Below are 23,215 nucleotides of genomic sequence, written 5' to 3'. Positions count from 1 at the left end.
GGGCCCAGACTTTTCCCTGAGCTTTTTGTTCTTTCCGGCGACGACTCCTCTTGATTCTTGTTGCTGCGCGGTCAGTGTGGGTGCGGGCGCTTGTTGGGAGCCGAGGCAGGAAGAAGAGGGGAAGAGCCAAGGGCCTCGATGCTGTTCGGCAGGAAAGCCAAAGCTTTCCAGGGATGGCTGGTGGCTCAGTCGGTTGGGTGTCTGCCTTCGGCTCAGGTCATGATCTCGGGATCTCAGGTCATGTCCCGGGATCCAGCCCCGCGTCAGGCTCCCTGCGCTGCGGGGAGCCAGCTTCTCCCTCTCCCCGCCGCTCCCCTTGCTTGTTTGTTCTCACTCTCTCTGACAAATAAAGAAATAAAATCTTTTAAAACAAATTTTTTAAAAAGCTTCTCCCCAAACCCCGCAGCGGGTGTCTGTAGAGTCTCTTTGTCCAGAAGCGGGTCACATATGGTCCCCTCAGTGTGCGGGGAGAGGATTATCTGACTGGTCCAGGAGAGGATTATCTGACTGGTCCTGTGTGCCGGGAGCCCGCCTCTCCGGTTGGCTCGTTGCTGCCCTCTACAGGACCGGGGGTCTCTAGGCAAGGCCAAAGTGGCAGGGACAGTGGCCTTCCTTTAGGTACCCTATAGCGTCACCATGGTAACGTGACAACTTGCTGAAGAGCTGCCCAGTCACAGTATCATTAAATGGCTGATCCGAGCTGAGAGCAGAGAGGAGACACAAGGCAGAAGTTCTCTAAGACCTGAGTATAAAGGTATTTGGCCAGACCACGATTAGGAGAGATTCAGGTCTCAGTGTATTTGGCTGAATTGTATAAAACCTTGCAGTGATGCTGCGGTGCCCCGGATTGAGGCAGAAGGCCGCCCTCCCTTCGTTTTTCTTCCCAGGGGTGGGCGGGGTTGGGGGAGGGGCTGGATAACTCCTAAGGTTTCCTCTTAAGCTGAGCGTTTGCCAACTCTGGATTCCAGGTGAACATGATGACCTTGGCGGAGCACATCATCGAAGCCACCCCTGACCGAATTAAACAGGAGAGTTTTGTGCCCACGGAGCCCTCGGCATTGGAAGGACCAGACACTGCCACCATCAGCAGCACCATGAGCTGGTTGGCCAGTTACCTAGCCGATGTCGACCGTCTGCCACGCGCTACCCAGATCAGGTCAGCGGAAGTCCGTGGGCGACGGGGTGGCGTAAATGCCCGGGCTCAGCGGGAGGTGTGGGAGGCTGATTAGAGCTGACGAATGCTGTGTAGTAGGAGACCTCCTGAGGGAGGGAAGGAAGGAAACTCTGGGACAAGTTCCTTCACCGCTTTTAGATCCCTGCTCACATCCTCGCCTCTCCCATGACCTTTCTCTCCTGTAGCTCTTGTGAGGTCGTGTCCCATGATGTCCCCCCCCACCCAGTTCATCTGAAGCTTCCTGAGGGCCGGACGGCATCTTCAGTGGCTTTAGGATTTAGCACAGCGCTAAACTCGTGATAGGTACTTAGGAGGAACTCGCGACCTGAAGGACAGTTAGTATGGAATATGTTTAGCAGCTGACAGGGCTGAACGAAGGCACATTCGTAATCGTGCGCAGTGGCCCTTGTCTCCATACTCAGCAGTATGTGATGGCGAGTGTGCTGATCAGTCACCGGTCCCTCTCCCTTGTGTCTCCTCTTGTTTCAGAAGTGCATATAACGAGCCTCTCACCCCTTCTTCTAATACCAGCTTGAGCCCTGTTGGCTCCCCGGTCAGTGAAATAGCTTTTGAGAAACCCAGCCTTCCCTCAGCAGCAGATTGGTCAGAATTCCTGAGCGCGTCTACCAGTGAGAAGGTGGAGACTGAATTTGCTCAGCTGACTCTTTCTGATCACGAGCAGAGAGAGCTCTACGAAGCCGCCAGGCTTGTCCAGACCGCTTTCCGGAAATACAAGGTAAAGTGGACCAGAGTCCTGACGCCACACTGGTAAGATCGGGGAACACAGACGGAAGTCAGGATCATCCTAACTAGAACTTATGCCCCTCACTTTTTTTTTTTTTTTCTGAGTCTGTAGAATTGTTATTTGGAACTATCCTGCTGCATGAAATTTTAGGAATGATTTTCAGAAGCTTTAGGGAAATTAACCAGTAGAGTGGAGTTAACACCATGTCAATTTATTCTTGGTAATGATGACAGATATTTGGTATTTAGTTAGTACGGAGGGAGTTGATCCCTCTGCCACAAGAAATTAATAACCTAAAGCAGGGGCTCTTAAGGGACTGGGACTGACTGTAGGCAGCCCACGAACTCCTGAAATCTTGTGCTAAAGCTTGTGTGTGCATCTTTGGTGGCAGAGGGTCTGTGGCCTTCCACAGGTTCTCAGAGGAGTCTTTAACAGAAGGTGTTAAAAGCCAGTACTCATCAGTCCCAAAGTCAGAGTAGCTGGGGTTATGTTAGGAGAGACGATGGAAATCTGGCAGCGTATAAGGGCAAGTAACACAACTGTGACTTGTTACATACTTGCAAAATGAACATTTCTAGACCTCCTAACATCCAAATATCATAGTTCTATTTAGAAGGAAGAATCAGAAATTTATTCTGTAAGTTCGTTTTTCCTAATTTCTACTTGTAATTAATTGCTACTGTATTTTCGTAAACGTGGGGCCTCAGAGAAGGTTACAAATGAGTAGTAATTCTACTCAAGTCTGAAGAAAGTTGACATTTCTTATACCAAATCGTTAATTCTTACACTGAATTGGATTTTTCTTTCACTTTACCCTTTAGGGCCGACCCTTGCGGGAGCAGCAAGAAGTGGCCGCTGCTGTCATTCAGCGTTGTTACAGAAAATACAAACAGGTAAACCACAGCTTTGGGTCACAGTAGGATGTATGCCTCGTCCAAACAGCAACAGGACTCTAGCATGTAGTGTGGCCAGAGAGCGCCACGTCCAGTACCTGATTCAAAGACAGGCTTTGGATTGCATTAACCAAGCACCAGAGGGAAATGTTCCAGAGTGGGGGGCAAAAAATGAACCAAAAACCCATCTGCTATTAAAATGATGTCACAGAATTATTTCTGTTCAGACTGTTGGCCTTACGGTATCATGACTACCTGAGATGCTGGTCTGACACAGAGAAAGTTATTTGTGTCTGAAATGAGGTTCTGTGTTGCAGTAATTGTACCTGGAGTAATTGAAGGACTCTAGGGAGTCTGATGTGGTGATCAGAGAAGAGAATTAATGGCGCTTATCTTTGACCTTGAGCTATAGAAATGATCCACTCTCGAGCCACTCTCCTTTCAGCTTCTTCCCATCCGTTTTCAAATGAAGACTTGGAAAACTCTCTGAAAATCTTAAGAGGCCCAGAACATCTTATACGGCTTTTGCATTCCTTAGTTAAGAGATGCGGGAAGGACACCTAAGTGTTCTTTCACGCAGTATGACTGTTTCCAGAACACCCTGTGAGGCTACCTACCTGCCAACACGTGGGAAAGGGAACTAATGTGCACGGGGCCCCAAGGATGTACCGTACCTTACAGCCACATCATCTCATCACATCTGCTCCTTACAATTACTGGCAATAAACCATTTTATGTCCCCTTTACCATGAAGAAGCTGAGGCTCGGAAATGAAGTCAATATTAGATTTTCCGAACCACCCGGGTGGTTAGAAAATGCGAAAACTTGCCTACTTGACTTTTGACTGGCCCGTATGATAAAGTTCAGGCCTTTTAGTAGATTCTAGAACCTTTCAGCAGACGGTGCTCTGGGTAGGTTTTAAACTTTTTTACTTAAAGGAATAACACTTGCTCAGGCGGGTGGCGGTCCTGTGGAAGCGTGGTGGTGTGTTCTCCTGTTACGAGGCAGGGCTCACTTCGATTTCTCACGCGGGTTGCCATGTTCTTGAGCTGCTCTCGGCTGAAGCCCTGCTAGTGAAAGGGGGTGGGCTGGGAGGAGTCTTCGACTTCTCACCCATTGAGTTCACGATCCCAGAAAATGAAGGTTTATTGTGTAAACGCTGGCACCACGTACCTAGCTCCGTCCTCCCGTTAGCACGAGTGAGACACACGAGGTTCCCAGTCTGTGGTCACAACAGGTGTTTATTCCAAAGCACGAGTCTTGGGTTTGGTTTTGGTTTTTAAAATCCCATCCCAAAGAAGTGTTGTCTCCAACCAGGAAAACAGAAGGCATGATTTTTTGAAATACTGACAAGTATAAGACAAGTATTTTGGAAGATGGAAGGCGTTAATGTAGCCACATTTGCCTTTTTTTTTTTTTTTTTCCAGTTGGGAGTTTTATTGGTTCTGGTTTTTAATTTCCTTCAATTCAGCAATCTAACATTAATCTTGTATTTTCTGTTTCTCCCCAAGCTGACATGGATAGCCTTGAAGGTAATGACACCCAAGTCCCCTCACAAACCATTCCACCAGAGTCACAAACTTCACACCCATCACCAGCTATAAGAAGGGGCCATTAAGACGGCAGGGTCAGGAAGCAGGCGTCCTCCCCTCCCCAGGCGCCTAACCACAGCGCGTCTCTGGGGCCCACGCGGTTATTCTGTTGGAGTGGGTTTTGGCATTAACAGTCATCGGACATTTTCTTGGCCATGTCAGTCTAAAGAATCCGTCCAAGCCAGTTCCCTTGAGCCCAGCCAGCTACTTAGTGCATCTCCCTCCCTCCTGCTGGGCCTCACCGTGGCCGGGTAATTTCTGAGCGTGCAGTACGCACCGGCCAAGGGGAGGAGAACCACAGGAGCCCTGTAGGAGACCGCGCTGTCTTCAAAGATTTGGGGGCAAGTGAAAATGGAAAGTAGGTCAGACAAGACTGAAGGGGATTCTTGTGCGAGGGTTTGTGTCTGGAACATTCCAGGGAGTCAGCTCCCTCTCCTCACTCCAGCTTCCCCGGGAAGAGACGCACTTAGGAACAGGTGTTTTCTCAGGAGTAGTTTTTCCCGGGATGGAAGTCGCCTTCTTGCAAACCAAGTGCTTCCTTGTGACTTCTTGTCCCGGGAGTCCTATTCCATTTCAGCAGTAGTTTGGACATGGCATTTTTTGGAATGTGGAGAGCTCTGTGTTCGTTAGTGCCTAGAGACGGAGGTGGAAGAGAACTCCTTCTCCCGTGCCGTCATCCCTTTTCTGAGCAGTGCGGCCGCAGGCCGGTCAGAGAGCTGCTGGCGCCAGGCCCCGAGCTGGCCCCGGGCCTGCGACACTTGGCCCGCTTTCATGGCTTCACCCCGTGTCAGTCTGATGAGTGCTCATCTTTCTGTAGGTTAAATGTCTCAAAGGTGTCAGCGTTTCATGATAAGCCTTGTATTTGGGACCTTGCAACTCGGAAATGTGTCCTATGGAACCGTAGTTAGGAAGCAGCTGCCGACTGCTCTGAGTGGGCGTGTGTGTGTGACGATTGGGGCGCGTGAGGAAGGTTATTTTAAAATGCTTCAAAATTGGAGAGTAAATATTAATCTTGAACATCGAAGTTGTACTTTCTAAATACGTTTTTACGCTTCCTAAATGTCTATGTGTATTACTGTTAAACAGAATTTTTTTTCAAGAAGGGCAAAACGTGTGATAGGGAAAAGCACATTAAAAGCAGTGCATGGTCTGAAGGCAAACCCTTAAACTAACATTTCGCATTTGGGGAAGGTAGACGAAGGTGTTCCTAGTTTTCCTCTTTGATGACCGAGCCCAAAGCAGAGACTATGATGATCGGGGCGGGGGGAGGCGGGGAGAAAAAAGAAAAAGATGTTTCTGTCCCCCCTCCCCACGCTCCGAGGACGCGGACTTGGGCGGCTCCTGTTGTTACTGTTGTGCTCGTTCTTGTCTCCCTGCAGTATGCACTTTATAAAAAGATGACACAGGCTGCCATCCTAATCCAGAGCAAATTCCGCAGTTACTACGAACAAAAAAAATTTCAGCAGAGCCGGCGTGCTGCTGTGCTGATCCAGAAGTATTACCGGAGTTATAAGAAATGCGGCAAGAGACGGCAGGCTCGCCGAACAGCCGTCATCGTACAACAGAAACTCAGGTGGGTTCACCTCTCGCGGGGGGGGGGGGGGGGAGCTGTCTAGGCAAGAGAGCCTTGGCATCGTGGGGAGAATGGCTCTGCCCTGACGTCGGGGCGACTCGCCTGTGGCGGGACTAGGTGCTGTGTCTGCCTGTGGTGATGCCCGTGATGTCGGTCCCTCGTTGCTCAGGTCCTTCTCGTTCCTTCTCTCTAATCCCCACCCCCCCCCACCTGGGTCATTTTGGTGTTCCCACCGACTTCAGCTGGGGTGGGAATCTGGCGGGACCCAAGTTCCTGCTCAGAGTGGGCGCTCCACGGGGCAGTCCGAGTTGGAGCGTCATTGCACGCGAGGCCTCGGAAGGATAGTTAGAGGCCGGCTGGGCCGTCTGAGAGAGCGTGACAGGGACTCGGAACGCAGCGAGACGCGCTCATCGCCGTTCAGCGGAGCATCAGACTCGGGCGAGTCAGCTTCGACCCCGAGAAGGCCTGTCTGAGGCTGGTAAAGCCTTCTTCCACCAAACAAGTTCAGGAAGGGCTGTGAAAGGACAGCTGGGGGTCCCCGTAGGTCGCACGTGGGCTCTGTGCCCATCACGGCCACAGGCGCGGGCCGCCACCCCCTCCTTCCTTCTCCGCCTGTGCTGTGGGTTCGCTCCGGGAACTGTTTGACTGGGGGCCTCTGTCGCTGCTCACCCGTGTTCGGCGTGGGCGTGTCAAGCGGCCCGGGACCTCCTCGTGACAGTCATGCTCTGGCTTTTTCAGGAGCAGTTTGCTAACCAAAAAGCAGGACCAAGCTGCTCGAAAAATAATGAGGTTCCTCCGCCGCTGCCGCCACAGGTAACCCTACTCGTCATCTAGACAGTTTTGCTCATCGAGAGCCAGAGCCCAGCCCTAACCCTCCCGACCACGCATGCAGCGCGGGCCCGACATCCCTCAGGGGGAAGGTCCCGGTCGCAGGAGGAGAGCAGACCTAACTAGGGCCCGAGTTGCTGCTTCAGGAACGGGGGGCCTGGCCCAGACGGCGTGGCAAATAGCGGAGACTCACGCCAGTGCCTTTCTGTCTTAGTCCGGGGGTGAGGACAGCTGAGTGGGACCAGCTTCTAATTCCCGTTTCTCTTCAGCCTCTGATTGGTATGCCACACGCGGCAGCTCCTCACTCCCAGCCCCGAGTCCTCCCTCCCGAGTCCCCCAGGGGAGCAGCGGCAGAGCTCCCGCCTGGAAGCCTTAGGAAAGCCGCACCCCAGCCAGGCTCCTGCTGAGCGCGGGTGCCCTCTGCTGGACGCGGCGGGAAGGGGCAGCCGTCTGAGCGGACGCGCGTGCATTTGCAGTCAGGAGGAGACGGGCTGGCGGGCTCGGGGCCAGCCCGGGCCTTCCCTGGAGACCGGGCAGCGTCCCACGGAGCCAGCTGAAAGGGTTTCTCTTTGTTTCCTCAAACTCCAGCTTCCTTTGTGAACACTAGGCTCTTCCCTTAGGTCTGGGGGGAGCTGGTGAGATCGTTTGGTTTTCCTGAGTAGGTGAGCACTCGGGTCTGACATCCGTCCCCGTGGCCTTCCAGGCTGTGTTTCATGACCCTGTGTGGTGTCGCTGCTTCCCTGTGCGGTTCCCAGAGCCCAGCTCTGGAGCGAGCTCTTGGACGCCTCCTTTCCTCCTCCTGTTTCACTGTACCTAGAGCCCGAGCCCGAGCGTTCAGATTCAATTCAGGTCCACAGACGTTCCCTTTTACTTCAGTTTTTCTCGCTCCTCAACCCGTCTGCTCGCTAACTTGGAAACTCTTTTGGCTTTGAGACTTAATAGGGGTTGGCTGGCCATTTGTACTTTGACTTCTGTTAGCAAAAGAATTCTTTTCTATGATGTTGAGGAAAGGAGCACAGAGCCACACATGAACGATGATACAAACTTCCGAAAGAACATTCTTTAGGATATTTCTGATATTCCCTAACTAGAATGCTGTTTGGGAGAAGCTGATGTCGCTCCCTAGGCCTCAGCAGCCCATCTGCTCTCTACCCCGTAGCGACTGGTCGTTCCCCGGTAATTAGCCGACACCCAGCTAGGAAGTCTTGTTAGGAAACCCAGACGAGAACACGAGGCACGTGTGACATAATCACGTCAGTTCACGCCTTCCCAAGGGCCCATCTCTCTCCGCTCCCACTCTGTCCCACGTCTGCCAGAAGGACAGTACTTGCAACCGAACAGGAAGCTGATTCTCTCTGTTCGGTGAAAACTCTGGGACTTCCCCAGACCTTCTCTGGAGGCTCTCACAGGTGCTCACACTCCCTCCTTCCTTGCTCCTCTCCGACCTGCAAAATGAAAAACACAGGAAGGCTCTACCCAGCCCTGCTGAGACTGCGTGTAACGCTTTCCCGGCCGATTTTATTTTCAAGAAAATTAGCTTTACGTTGCTCTCTTTTAGGCCATTCTGAACAAACCTGAACGTCCACAGGTCGCATTTTCCTTGTTGTTTCTGCCTGTCTTCTCCCCAGGCTCTGCAGACACGTGCAGGTAGTGCAGCCTTGGTCGTTGTGAACAAACGGACGCAAAGTCCCACACTCCTTTTCTTCTCCTTCTCATCCAAAGCTGTGCCTTGTGTTTACACTGGGTGAGGTGAGCGGGTTAGCTACTTAAACAAAACGTGTGCATTAAAGGCTGCCCCCTCCGCCCCTCTGTCCACAGTAGACTGGGCCAAGGAGTCTTGGCCAAGAGACTGGGCCACTCTTGTTTTCAAAGCTCTCTTTCTGTAAACTAGTGGAGAAGAAGCTCATGACTACCTTTCTCGGGTTCATATTTTAACTAGTAGCAAGCTCTTGAGGGTGGCAAGAAGGTTTGTTATGAGGAGAACATCAGATTATGGACTCTGAATTCCTGGTCATTGTTTGGGATGAAATAAAGACCCCCGACTGGCTCTTTTCCTTACTTGCCCTGGAATAGTTCAGAGGTTAGGAGGAATGTGCAGGCAAATTTTATTGGCCTCTGTATGCCCACTGTGTCGGATCCATAAGTCTCTTCCCATCCCTGGAGCCTCAAGATCAATAGAACCGAAAGTCTCAGCTCCTCTTTTCCGTATGATGAACGTAGCCCCGGCTCCATCCTGGGGTACTGAATATTATTTTAAGAGAAACTGTCATGTGTCCTGGCCCTGAGAAGCATGAAAATAGAAAACCTCATATGACACCCTCTCAGGAAAGGTAGGTAGATAATGGCTTCAGGAATCAATAAGAGGTATCCCATTTCTTAAGGAATTTGCTAAGTCATACAACCCCCACAGTTTTAGACTTCACGGTAAATCGGTGAATGTCCTACCTGCTCATTTCACATACCCCATCACCACTCTCCTTTCTTTCCAAAAAAAGAAGCACTTTATACTCTTTTTCTGTTGTTGTTGAAATAAAGCTATGTATAAGGTTTCTGTTGTGACCCTCACATGCTAATAGCTCTCTGGTATTGTTTTACTGTCTAAAGCCCCCTGGTGGACCATAGGCTGTACAAAAGGGTGAGTTTAGCTGCCTGCTAGCCAGTGTTTACCTTTATCTTCCATTTTCAATATTTTGCTTTTTGCTTGCTTGCATGGGGCTGCAGCCTAGGTATGCCAGTAAGTTTCACATCCATTTTGAATGAAATAAGATAAAACGAAAACTAACCCTAATTACTAACACTGCTACATTATTCAACATGGCAATAGTCACATACAGCAGATGAACAAATGCATGAGAGAGAGAGAAAGGGAGGCCCTCCTGAAACCCCGCAGGGCATGCTTAGAAGTTGGTATTGAAACAAGGCTGCACCGAAAGAAAACATCCAGCGGGTGGTTCTTTGTGACTCACATAATTGGCCACAATGAAATTCACTGAGCTACTTACTGCCACATCCAAATTTCTAAAGCAAGAAAGCTCACCAGGTGATGCTGCTTTTTTTTCCTTTTTTTATATCATTATTATTTTTTTAATGAATCCATTTCTTATTTAGAGTTACTATTTCCCGGTGACCCTGTTCCTATAGTTGCATTTCTAAATCTCCCTTTCCCTGGTGCCCTGAGGTAAGTCAGTCCACGAAGCTGCTTTTCCAGAAGCAATGCAGGACACTCATTAGAACACAGTGAGCAAACCTGACTTGCAGGATTTAGCGGCAAAGCTGAATAAAGACAACGCGGTGTGCAGTGTCTTAAGTCCGTATATCTGTGTTGCAGTGAAGATCGGATGTTCCAACAGAGTTTGTATTTTAAAGACATGATAACAAAGGGGTATTTAGTAGACCCTGTCGGTGTCCTTGAGATTTTAGAATAGGACGCTGATTGGTAGGTGGCCCAAGGAGCAGAAGTCTCTGTCAGACCCGACCAGAAGTCAGACCGTGCCTAAAGTTACGGTAAAGGATGTAGTCCCAGGAAAGTGATTTAAAAGCCAGGAATACCATTCACCAAAATCACATCTGAATGTTGACGAATTTGACAACTTCTGTCGGACAGACTTAAGACAAGATCCACTTAAAAAATGAACACAGGCGTTACCTCTGCCCCGTCACCCGGGTTCAGCGCCCTCGCCTCCCAGCCCTACAGTCACACTTGAGTCACGTGTATGATTCCTGAGAAGATACTATAATTCAAGAAGTCTAAAACTTCTAATATTTCTGGAGCTAATATTTTTCATCCAAGTACACTTCTGTGGATGCTGACATTTTATTCATTATATCTTAAGTCAAAGGCCAACTACCTTTGCTGTAAGAGGCTTTAGTAAGATAGGAAGTAACTTGGGCCCCACGGATGCTGTCAGAGCTGTTCCGCTCTGCCATCGGAGCATGTGAGCACCCATAGATAATACGTACATGAATGGTTATGGCTGGTGTGCCAATAAAACTTTATTTACACAGATATTCATTGGGTCGGATTTGGCCCATGGGCTATAGCTTGCTGACTGATAATAGGAGAATTGAGTTTTTATAAGTTCTCCCCAAAACAAGACTCTATCTCTATAAAAGATTCCAAGTCTCACCTGGTTAAAATCATGGATAGTCATAGAAAATGTATTAAAAAATACATAAATAGGGGTACCTGGGTGGCTCAGTGGGTTAAGTCTCTGCCTTCGGCTCAGGTCATGATCCCAGGGTCCTGGGATCGAGCCCCGCATCGGGCTCTTCACTCAGTGGGGAGCCTGCTTCCCCCTCTCTCTCTGCCTGCCTCTCTGCCTACTTGTGATCTGTCAAATGAATAAATAAAATCTTTTTAAAAATACATAAATAAAGCAGCTATGCTGGTCTATAAGTGTAACTAGTCAGTTCTCTTGAGCATCAAGCTGCTGTTCACAGTTGTCCCATGTGGTAGAGCTGGCTCAGAGACGTCTGTGTTTGAAACCTGCGAGAGAAGGGGGATGCAAATCTCCATTTCTTTCTCTTTCTGTTCCCTCTCACTGGCTGCGTACATAGATAATATTTCTTTCCACTTAAAAAACAAACCAAAAAACCTCCCAAAGAGCAGACGCATGCCCTAGGACTCAATTTAACTAAAAGTTGTGGTGTCTTGCATGTGCAATGATTACAGTCGCCGCAAGGAGCCCAGGAAGACTCTAGGAAGAATGTTGCTTATGCACTTCTGTTAGCCTCTGGTATGTCAGTGGTCCTCTTGAAGAGCACGGTTTCCGCAGGTGCTCTTCAACACCAGAGTCCCTACCTTAGCTTCTTCAGCACCTGCCGCACTCTGTCGCAAGCTCCTAAAACTCCTCCCTGGGCATGGCAAGCTAGGAGCCGAGCTAGGAGCCGAGAAGCTCGGGTTCACCCTGGAGTGGTCCCGTTTCTCTCCCTGTGGCTCTGATTACCAGCAAGATCTCGCTCTCTCCCTGTTCCGTCAGAGAAGTCACAGGGGAGCTCCCTCCAACAGTCCCCAGGTTGAAATGACTCTCGGGAGCCAGAGCAGTCTCGGAGAAGAGTTCTTATTCCTGGAATTTATGTCAAAGAAGTTAGTACCCTTATTCATGTACGCTGTGTACCACATTTAAGATGTCTAAGGTTGATACGTCCAAAGATAATATTTGAAAAAAGATGAAGGAATTAAATTTTGTGGCGCAGTGTTGGCCAGACACTGTTGAGTCCTGCCTCCTGGAGGGATGAAGCGGAGGCTGTCGAGAAAGGCAGGTGATGTCGGTCAGCAGAAGGAAGGCACCGTAGGCTAATTCCAGGAGCACAGCAATGAGAAAATACCATTGTGTCTTCCAGTTTTTAGTACTCACTAATACTAAAGGGAGAGGCTAAGAAAAAGCCCCAGATCCCGTTCACCGCATCCGCTCATTTCCACCCCGCCTTTCATCCAGGCTTAGCCCTAGTTTACCGACTCAAAACCATTTCCAAATTCTCAGTAGCTCTTGTAGGGATTTGTTTTGTCTTGGACACAATAGCCATCCACTTAAGAGAAAACTTTTGTTAGGCACAGAGAGATATTTAAATGAACGGTCTTAATTATTATTTCAGTTAACTTAGGAATTCTACTTTCCAAAAAAAAGGGACTGGAGGATTTCTGAGATTGAGGAAGTCTTTGGGGCACACATTGCTGAAAACACTCCTTTCCAGCGGGATTTCGAATGTATCGAACAGGGTGTTGTTTAGTGTCGTAGCAGAAAGCCCACAGCACCTCGTATGTCAAGAAATAACAAATACCGGAATTTCCTGACAGATGCATCCTCCAGGTACTGAGACAAAACAGGGCAGTCCCTCTTTTTCTAGCTAGAAAATGGCTTTCCACTTCTCTCTCAGATAGTTTTTTTGTGGGTATCAGGAAGTGTTCTCACAGTTCAGAGAGACGACTCTCCGAGAAGCTATTCCTAGATAAATTCCTTTTTTTCCCTGGCATGATACTTCCGTGAGGGCTTTACGACCTAGAATCGTCACTGTCACACACAGTGGGAACTCCGGTTTTCCGATAGCCTGTCTTAGTGAGTTGCTGGCCTAGTACCTGTGTTCAGTCAAGGTGGGCAAAGCTACACAACTTACATAAAAGAACCTTAATTGGAGGAAGAAGAGGGAACACTTTCTGGCCACAAAATTTTAAGCAAGGGATTTTCTCTGTATTTGACAACTGGGTTTCCAAACTCTGGACTTTGCCAGATGGTGCCAGTTATCTGGGTAAGTAGTGATTTCGGTGCTGACTCTTGAGAGCCGTCCTGTGAAATCTCTTCAGCGGGTCATTGTCAAGATCGGCAGTTTACACTAACACTTTCTGCTTTGTGGTATATGCTTTAATCCAAGGGACGGTTCTCTGACGATGCCTGGAAGGCTTCCGGTTGTTGGAGAGAAGTAGACAGTGCCCCCAGGTCAAGCACGGTGACATCACACTTCCTTAGTTAAGTAAGACATGAGGCGTCGTTCCAAGCGGCCCGACACCTCTGGAGAGGAGTTGGAGATGAATGTGCGGGATGTGTCATCATGGATGTAACTCAAATATCCAAAGTAATTGTGTCTTACTTGCCTCTTTTAGGAAATGAATATTTTTGGAACACAGTGGTGTGTGTTAAATTGCAGACAACATGCTCTGTGTCATTCTTATTGGGCCTCTCTGTCTTTTTTGTTTTGCAATCCAAATGAGATTTCTGGAAAATGGCAAGATCTCTCTTTTCCTAAATTCCCCACGAGCTGTTGCAGCTCTCAGAGCAACAGGTAACTCATCAGAAAGCCGCATCTGGCTGCCCTGTATATTTTTGACGTCCAGCATTGCAAGAATATACCTGCTGAAATCCACTGACTCATGAAACATTTCTCTGGCTGAGCGTTCCTGAGTAGATGGAATGAAGCCGCTTTGCCTTATGCTTTCCCCACGGAGCCATTGTTTGCTACGAGTTTCGGAAGCAGAGTCACGTCATGTGTTCATGAATTCTCATTGGACGTCTGACGGGAAGAAACCCTGTGGGCTTTGCTGGCTTTCAGTGCTGTTGCTTACTACATCACCTCAGTACATTAGAATGCAACATTTGTTTTTGTTGTTGCTGTTTCTTCTTTGTTTTTTTGGAGGGGGGTGGTGGTTTTTGGGGGGATTGGCGGTTTGTTTTGTTTCGTTTTTCTTGTTCTTAAGACTGCAGCGGTATCCCAAGGTGGCGATTCTTTTCGGCCTAGAACGCTCGGGCAAATCCTGGGGTTGTCTCCCATCCCTGTTGAATGGTCACAGGTCAAAGTCTTGCTGCCCTAATTACCTCAACGCCAAGCTGTTTCCCACGGTACTGACCGGAGGCTGAGAAATGTTCTCCTTGCAGCTCTCCGTACGGTAGCGAGAGCCATCGAGCTACAGAAGTTGTAGTCTCTGTCCCCGTTAACTGTCTGTCCCATCCCACGGAAGGCTGCTTTGCCTGTCTTCTGCGTGGTGCAATTCAGAAGCAAGCGTAATTATAGTGGGGTTGGTTTTTAGATGACCAGGACATCCTTAGGTTAGATTCTCTCTTGGCGCTGAATGAATCTCGCAGGTGTAACTCCTTTGGAGAGCCAAAACCGCAGTAAGCGTTAGCCGCCTGTAGATAGCAGGCACCACGCGACGGAAGTCTATCAAACGTCTGTGTTCTAAGTTCTATGAATACGGTGACTGGATTTTCAAGCACAATTCCAGCTTCATAAATTCTGGTCTCTATTTGCCAGTAAGTGTACTGAAAACAGTAGGCTCTTAATACAGGTAGTATCGACAGCGGGTCAGTCCATTGATGTTGGTTTGGGACCATAAAATAATTTTTTTTTTCTCCACTGAATTTTTCAGTTGGGTGTTTTGTGTCATGTGATTGCAACATTTGATAGAAAAACGTCTTATAAACTCTTTTTTTTTTTTTTCGGAGAATGACAAGCAGGAATAATTATTACAGAAGTATACTCCTTGTAGCACATTTTGGAAATATAAATAAGCAAGGAGAAAAACCCACAGGTAATAACACCTAAACTTTTACGACCCTTTGTGGTAGATGTACATGTAGTCAACATGGGCCTTTTAGTGGCAATTCATGTCCTGACAGAGATAAGGCAACCATAAATTTCTGTAACTATTTGAAACATCTGTTTTTTTAAGATTTGTGAAGAAAAATTCGAGCATCAAATGTTCTAAGTTACCTCGGTGATAGAGTTAATTGTTCTGTTTCTTTAGCAGTAATATACCAGTCAAACATTACTTTCTGTCCAGTTGACATTTGACATTAAACAAAATAAAATAAAAAATTAGGCACCTGTAGTCTGTTCTAATAATCTGCCCTCCGGTAACTTAGAACTCCATTTGTAACTTCAGTAGGACAAGTTATGAAGGTCTCTCAGTTTCATCTAAACCTCGAGAGAGAAACTGACATCCGTGTAGTCTGCCAATTAGAAATTGGAGGAGGATAAAATGCTTCCCTTCCCTTGATTCTTATTCCTACTATTTTCAGGTCTCTGGTCCATCTTTATAAAATTGTTAAGTGCATTTTAAGTGTAGGAATTTTTGTTCTCCCAAACACCGTAGTAAAATCAGCATAAGGTCTCATAAAGGACAGCATCTCAGAGTTGAGGAAACGTAGTTGTTAGGAATAGAGGTATTAATTGTTATCAGTTTTCAATAATGTACTCCTCTCATGCCACAGAGATTGTCCAAATGCCTTTGGAAAAACCAATACCGTAACTGGGTTTGTTTGTTTGTTTCTTTTTTTCCATCGTTTTGTTCTCCTGACCGTGTGTTGGAGGCAGCAGGGTGGAGAGGTGAAGTCAGACAGGCCTGGGCTCAATCCCCACTCTGCCACCTGCTAACCGTATTACCTGGGGCACGTTGCTTCATTGCTATAAACCTCAGGTTCTGCACTTAAGAGTTGGAGAGAATGGGAATGTGTCGGGAGGACTAAACGAGGTAACGAATACTTAGCCCATACAGCCATTGGAACAGAAGCCTTCTCTTCCTCTTCCCCGAACTCCTCCTTGAACATCTGATTAAAAAAAAAAAGCCTATGCCACTGAAGCCATTTGGGTATCATTTATCATGCTGACGTACTGTAAAAACTTCATCATGAAACTGAGAACCAAGTTCTCCACCGTAGCTCGGGGGTGATGAAATCCTAGAAATCAGGGCGTCTCCTTTTTCCAGTGTAGACGATCGTCGCCGCCTCTGTGTGTGGGCATGCATCTCCCCTTGACCTAGAGCCACGCAAGGCTATCTATTGCTAGTTCGTAGCAGAATATCTACATGGTGACCTCGGAACCTCATGAAAACTTAGTTAACTTTTTAATTAGTTTCCAAAGAAATTGCAAAAACAAAACCAAAAACCTGCAAAAACAAATGTGGTCATTTTAACTAAAAGAAAAACCGTTCAAGGTTTACCCACTGTGATCAGCAGATGATAGCTTCTTTGGTATGAGACTGTCTGAAACATTTCTGGTTTACAGTTCACTCTCTTCCTTCTTTCATCTCGATGATGAACTTGATATTTTTACAGCATTCCCCTTCGCTCTCCAAACACTGTGGATGGGTATCTCTGTTTATGCTGTCAGGTTTCGAGTTCAGGGTGCTTCCGGTTCTAGAAGTCTCACCAGTGATGGAGTCACTGTCGCATATCCGTGAATGAGTTCTGTACTGGTGCAGAAATACAATGTCGTCTTTGAAGTGGCATGCACACTTTGCGGGATTCGCAACAAGCTCTGCCCAAGTACAGATCCTTGCATGCCCAGAAGTAGGGGTGGCATCGGTGCATGCCTTGCATTTCCCAGCCCGACGGCTGCTAGTGCAGATTTTGCATGTTTAAAAATTGAACACACAATACAGCATGTTTCAATTTTTAAAAAGCCATTTATTTATCAAGTCTGCATGTCCAAAATTAGGGACCAATAATGATGCACAATTCTGCACTGTAATATGATCCAAATTACCCTGAAACTTAATAATCCATGGTATATTTCATTACAAAATTTGAAACTAAATAACACCCGGGTCCAGTTGTGAACCGAGCCACGTCAACGTGTTGTAAACGTACCTGTTGAGGAGGAGGGATTTAACAGTTTTGAAGATACACTGTTGATCGAGCTGGACCTGGTGTGTTTAGTAAATAAATCAGGCGAATAAGTTTTCAAACATGATAATTTTTTTCAGTATTCATGATGATAAAATAATAAAGCTTTTTTTTTCTGAAAGAGAGCAACTTCTCTCTGAAGAGATTGTATCAACTTTGCAGAATACTCAGAAATGATTCTGCTTGGAGGTGGTAAATATATTGTTTTCTTCAATTGCTCTAATAGCGTTATGTGTCAGGCCACTGAAACCCAGATATTAACGACAACTTCCTACTGCTTTTCAAAATGTTTTCTTCCCCTTGAGTGTTAACAAGAATCTATTTAGAAAGTAAACTGGCGTTTGTCTCAAGATAGAATCTGAATTGACCGGTATCACTTAACAGCAGAAACCTTAGCCTTGGAGAATCAGGAAACTGTGTTTGGGGATTACTGACCTCTCTATAGGCCCCCAGGAGAAAAACAGGAGAGCCTTTTTCTTGTGCTGTTGAGGTATAGGGTATCCGTGTCCTGAGAAAATGCAGCTTCTCTTTGCCTGAACCCATCCTCCCACACCCGTTTTAGGAAACAAATGTTATCACAGGGTCCGCAGAGCTCACGCTGCCTGCCGTGCCCCACGCGTGCTGCCTTCCAGACTCAGACCCTGAAATTCCACTTGCATTTGATCATTTTGCTATTAAGGCAAGATCTCAATTGTCACTAAAAGGAAATAATCTAGCTCGCAACCCCTTCCCGGGCACCCCACCTACGTCAAGTGGCCATATTCAAAACCCAAGACAAAGTTTTATATCGAGAACCATAGACCAGAGGGGATCGGTAACACATAATTTGCTGATGTGAACTTCCCATGACTCTGTTGACAACAATTTCACTTAAATTTGTTCACTACAACATGTTTGATAAATAGAACACAGTGGTACGCCCCCTGCTGCTGTCCATCTGGGAGCACGGGGTGGGGGGGGGGCGGGGGGAGTGACCCGAACATCTTAGAAAGTTACAATGTGAAATGGGAGGAAGGTAAGGCATAACGAGACTCAGAAAGACTGCACAATGCATTAGCGCAGCGGTAGGGCCGTGCAGGCGTCCGACGGGCTGCAAGATACCTTCCGTCTTGAGTCTGTGAGCAAAGCAGTTCAGTCCCCGGGAGTGTCAGAAGCGAAGCAAGGGTGTGTGCCGTTTCCCTAACGTGCCTCCCGTGGGACTGCGGGGCATTCATGGTGGTCCCAGCAGGCTACAAAGGAAAGCTAGGCCAACAGTTAACTTTTCCTAAGATGAGCACGTTACCGTCACACGTGACTTAAGGCAGTCGACTTCCGTTTTGCTTTGCGTTCAGAGCACTCGCTACAGAGCAGAGTCTCAGGAAGGGATGTATCTTTCTCTTGAATATTTCCCCCAGCAACTTAGCAGGAGTTTCTTTGCCATCAGTCTTCCAAAGGGTTTTTGTCTTGGTTTTTCACTTCGGAGGGAATGGTCCTGCCCTTCCCCTCATCGGGCCACGGTTTCGCTATATAGCTATCACCTGGTGTTCTGTTCTGTTTCTCTTCCAGAGTGAAAGAGTTGAGAAAGGCCAAGGAACTTGAAGACATACAGCAGCATCCCTTAGCAATGTGACATTGCTTTTCAGACTGTTTTCATTTCTGTTTTTAGCAGAGACATGCAACGACAGACACACGCACGCACACACACACACACACACACAATCCCTCTGCAGTTTTGGGGAGATCAGCTGCAGGATTTTAACAGGAATGTGTTGGTCATTGCATTTGCACTTTCATGGACAACTTTTAATTTGATCAGCAAGACATCTTGGAACTCAATCTTCTGTTGGATCATGGGAAAACAAGACACCACGAGGAATTGAAAGAGGCTTCCTCTTCTTAGGAAGAAGCCGGTTTCCTTCTCATATAGGGCTGTATTCAAACATCGTGTGGAACTGTACAAATATTTATACCAAAAATATAGACAAGCGAAGGTGGGGATGCACTAGCAACAAAAGAGAATGCTGCTCCTGCACCTGCCAGTTACTTCCAAGAAGCTGAATCTTTGGGATTGATTCTCAGTGGAGGGCTTAGATCATACAAATCTTTATTGGGTCCGTGTGTTCTCATTTCCTTCACTGATCTTATTTTATTTTAATTTGTGTTTGTTTTAATCACTACAGCACACTTAATGCAACTTTTAAAATCTGCAGGTTTTTAATGTCTTGTGGAAATTTGCAGAGGGGCGGGTGTGTGGTAAACGGGTAATGCATGGGAACTAATGAGAAACAGCTTACAGAGTTTAAATTTATTTTCTTGTCCCCACCACCTCCCAAGAACCTGCGAGAATAGTGATCATCTTGTCCCTTTTGTCATGCTCAGCACTTTAATTTTTGGGCCTTACTTTCATGTGCAATGAGATTTACTTAGAGAATTGGTACAGCATGGAGCTTTTTTTAGTAACCTTGGAAACTGTAGTCATTCTAAGGAATCATAAACCTTGCCTGGACATTTGCCACCTAAAAGATCAGTGTGGTGCTGCGTTCTGGCCAGTAAATTCCATATTTTTGGCTATAATCTCATCCAAACTGAGCAGTTTCTGTGTATATATAGAAGGTAGAATCGGAAAGTGAGAAAATATTTGAAAGGGATTATATTAATTGCTAAATATTTTATTCACAAAGGTCAATAACATGGCAAGATAAAATTATTTGTATAGTTTTGTCTGAACGAGCGAGAAAAAATGTGGATGTATTGTTTGTATATATTGTATATATTAAAACAAAGAGATATGTGCATGAAATCAAGAAAAAAGAAATGAACAAAAGCAAAGCATTAGTGGCTATGGTCTGTAAAATGAAACAAAAAAAAACTTTATTTCACTATAAGAGTACTTTATTTTAAATGTTCTTTAGAAGAACATTTTGCTAAAGCATGACTAAACTGCAAAAAACAAAAAACAAAAAAAAAGAGCTACTGTATTTAGACTTAGGATAAAAAGCAGAGTAACATTACTTAAAAAAAAAAAAAGAATATGTTTACATTTAATTTTGGCTACCAGGAGTTTATTTTATTTAATTTAAAATTTTTTTTTTGCCAACGGTGCCAAGTAATGTGAATGCTAATATTGCTTACGAAAATTAAGTTACTTTTGCTAAACAGATAATCATAAGATGAATCCGTATATAGCTTAACACCATCCACTCACTCCAACAAAGAACACTTAGAACGATCAAAACCTGACAAAAGAAATGGTATGACAAGTAGGAAAACGTCTCACGTTTTTCATATCTCCTGCTGGAAATCAGGAAATGGAACAAAAATTGCACAAAAAATAACTAAAAATGTAAAAGACGCAAACTGGTCTCGTAGGGTCGTCATGGTCTGTTACTCTTTCCATATAACGAGGAGCCAAAGAAATCTGATGCTTTTAAAAATTAAACTACTAACGTTAAATTGAGAGAATAAAGTTCGAATTTGCTGATGCCAGTTTAAAATTCCCAGGTAAAGTTTCAGGATCAGTTGGTGTAAAGCTGAAGTGATAGTTTTTGTTTTGTTTTCTTTTTCTCGGTTCTGGCTGCCAACTGTAAGTTAAAAACTCAAGGCTCGTTGTGAAGCCTAAAAATATTCACAAATAAGCTTTTAAACTGGTGTCTTTAGAAGGAAGGTAGATACAAACAGATTGTGGTAAAAACTGGGGTCAGTGCTCTTGGTGCCTTTTCTATAATTGTACTTGTTTTTTAATTACTTCCTTTCACTGCCAACCTCGGGTTACTGTACAGTATACGTCTTACCGCTTGTGATCAGCTTTGACAACAGTAACAGCCCCACAACCACTAGCCACCTGTACATGTGTAAACTGACCTGGCTCGATTTTGTTTTTAAATGTGTGGGTTATGTTGCAGCTGTTGCACTCCCCCACCCCAAATACCTATTGTTTTAAACGATTTGACCTTTGGGAGGACACTGAGTAATTTACAAAACACGCAATTGTATCCATAAATGGGAATAGGAAGGTGAAAGCCAGCTCTTTCAGAATATCCCATCTTAGAACTGAAATTAGATACGTTTATTCCATTTATTATGGTACAAATAACTGATCTTTTGACAAGAGTAATGACCTCAGTGGATTTGCTTTAACCCTCACGTTTGTTTATTTATTCATTAATTTTTTTTTAATGTCTCCCATGCTACATTATTAGCCGAGTAAGTTAGAAACTTCTGGAAGATAAAGACTTAACATAGAATTAGGAGGGTTCTTACGGAGGGGATAGGAAGTAGGTTCAAAACCTACCGGTGTAGCCCACCAGTACAACTGTGAATCATAGGTGAGGTACGAATGCACTTCCACTGAAACGAAGCATTTCTGACCGCTTTTCCTTGGTTGTGAATCTTAATTTTGAATATAAGATGATAGGTAAGCGCAGCTTTCTTGGATAATCTGAATTCCCAAGTGCCAGGAGTAGGACTTCATTATAAAATTAATAGCTAATCTTATTCTGTCTCCTGAAGATTTAATTGCTATTCTTGTTACCCATTTGAAATCAGCTGTACTGTGTGAACGAAAATAAAGACAATAAACCGAACCCCTCTCTGGCTGCACGGTCGCTTATGGCAGTTCCACACAGTAGTTGGCGCCCAATGGGGGGTCCCTGAGACTTGCATGTAAAACTAGTCTAGATGTCTTCTTTTTTGTAAGTTTTATTTTTGTAATTGTGCATGTGAAGCATCATTGAATCAATGGGTCTGTTGAAGAACTCAGCTGCTGGAAACCATGCAAAATGTTTTGAATTGCCCTTAAAATATGGAAAATGTTTTCTGAATGCTTTATATTCTTTCTGCTGTAAATTAAAAATGAAGAAAATTTCCCCATACTATGTGTGTGCTTTGCTTTAACTTTACCCGATACTGAAATCCGGGGTGACCAGCCTGACGAGATCCCAGACGAGATCTGGGTGATCCCAGACGAGATCACGTTCATGGATTTCCTTAGATCTGGAGACAGTGTTTTGTCATCAGCTGTTCCAGAGCTTCAGGCGTGTCCGTAAGAGAAAAATGTCTTAGTAAGCCACGGCCCCTAGAACACTTGCTTTTCTCAACCATCTTCTCAGGCACCGCTCAACATACCAGTCCCTTGAAACATAGAGACGCCGATCTAAATTCACCACCGCCGTGAAAATCCTCTGCTGCTTTTGAAAAGGCATTTCCAGCTGACTACTAATGCGCATCTTCTCTTCTGAGAATTCTGTCATCATCTCCTTTCCTTTCACTGCAGAGTGTCATCTCGTCTCCCTGGTAGTCCCTCTTCCACGGGGTCTGGTGTGGATGCTCCCGCCAGACCAAGTCCGCAGGGTATCTCCCCGCTCCGCCAGGCCCCGGTGGTTTCTAAAGCCCACTGCATTTAAGTGACATTCTCTTTTCTTGCTTATCCTCACTCTTTACTGTCTTCTTTTCACCTGTACCCCAACCTGCCCCTTCCGGTTGGGCGGTGCAAACCATGTCCATTTCCGCTGCTGTCCTTGGTCACGTTTGTTCATCCCTTGCCTGGAGAGTTCTCTTCCTACCTCCCTACCCAACTCAAATCCCACCTCCTCCGTGACACTCTTGTTTATTCTAATACACACGAACATCTCCCTTTTCAAATTATTACACCGACAGTGGGAAAAGACAGTTCGGCATTTAAGGATTTTAGTTTTCATTTCTCATCTCATCTGCCGGTTGACCCGGCCGCGTCCTGCAGTGTTCCGGTGTGTTTTTGTTTTAAGGCAGGCGTTGTCTCCGTGGGCAGGAATCCTCCCAGTAACGACTTTAAAGACACTGCAAAGTGACTCACTGCATTTGGGTCTGTGCCTCCGCCCGCAGCCGACCGGAAGTTGAGGACCTACTCTGTGCCGGGGCCGGGAACGCAGAAACACAGAAACGAAACACACCCCTCATGGCCAGGCTCCCGTAAAGAGACTGTAGCACGGCCTGGGCAGTGACAGACACTTGAGTCACCAACGAGCACACGAAGGGGGGAGTCTAACGCTACCGACGCCTGTGATAAATACTCCCAAAGGGCCTTCCGATCTCATTTTAACAAGTTTCCGGGGAAACGGGGGTCTCCAGGACCACCGGGTTAACGCGGGACGTCCAGCAGAAGCACACAGTGGGTCCCCTGTACTGTCTCGGTCAGGGAAGTGGCCCCCGCCCCCATTTACCGACACAGTCCCCTCACCGTGCCTAGGGCACCGCGTCCCACCGCGTCGCGGGCGCGACAGAGCTAGGCGCACCGCCTCGCGCAGGCAGCTCGCGCCCCGCCCCCCGGCGCTCTCAGGTG

The 23,215-nt window shown here is 46.4% G+C and overlaps 1 protein-coding gene across 14 annotated transcripts in view; it reads left to right on the top strand.

Moving 5' to 3' along the window:
* CAMTA1 (calmodulin binding transcription activator 1) overlaps positions 1-20,512 on the top strand; it is an 818,028-nt gene extending 797,516 nt beyond the window's left edge. For 6 of the 14 annotated variants that reach the window (XM_045998916.1, XM_045998942.1, XM_045998895.1 and 3 more), the window contains 8 exons: positions 969-1,156; positions 1,664-1,910; positions 2,741-2,812; positions 4,324-4,344; positions 5,784-5,977; positions 6,716-6,790; positions 9,410-9,440; positions 13,404-13,880. In XM_045998916.1, the coding sequence (XP_045854872.1) occupies positions 969-1,156; positions 1,664-1,910; positions 2,741-2,812; positions 4,324-4,344; positions 5,784-5,977; positions 6,716-6,790; positions 9,410-9,440; positions 13,404-13,586 (1,011 nt within the window). In that variant the 3' untranslated portion in view covers positions 13,587-13,880. Of the gene's footprint in view, positions 1-968; positions 1,157-1,663; positions 1,911-2,740; positions 2,813-4,323; positions 4,345-5,783; positions 5,978-6,715; positions 6,791-9,409; positions 9,441-13,403; positions 13,881-18,465 lie in introns of those variants that run through there. The other 8 variants (XM_045998958.1, XM_045998922.1, XM_045998952.1 and 5 more) reach the window with 5 other exon arrangements.
* The last annotated feature ends 2,703 nt before the right edge of the window (positions 20,513-23,215 follow it).

The sequence above is a fragment of the Meles meles genome, chromosome 1, assembly GCF_922984935.1.
Source record: "Meles meles chromosome 1, mMelMel3.1 paternal haplotype, whole genome shotgun sequence".
In the NCBI taxonomy this organism is placed as follows: Eukaryota; Metazoa; Chordata; class Mammalia; order Carnivora; family Mustelidae; genus Meles; species Meles meles.
Note: the sequence above shows the minus strand (reverse complement) of the source record. Positions and strands in the feature narration are given on the sequence as shown.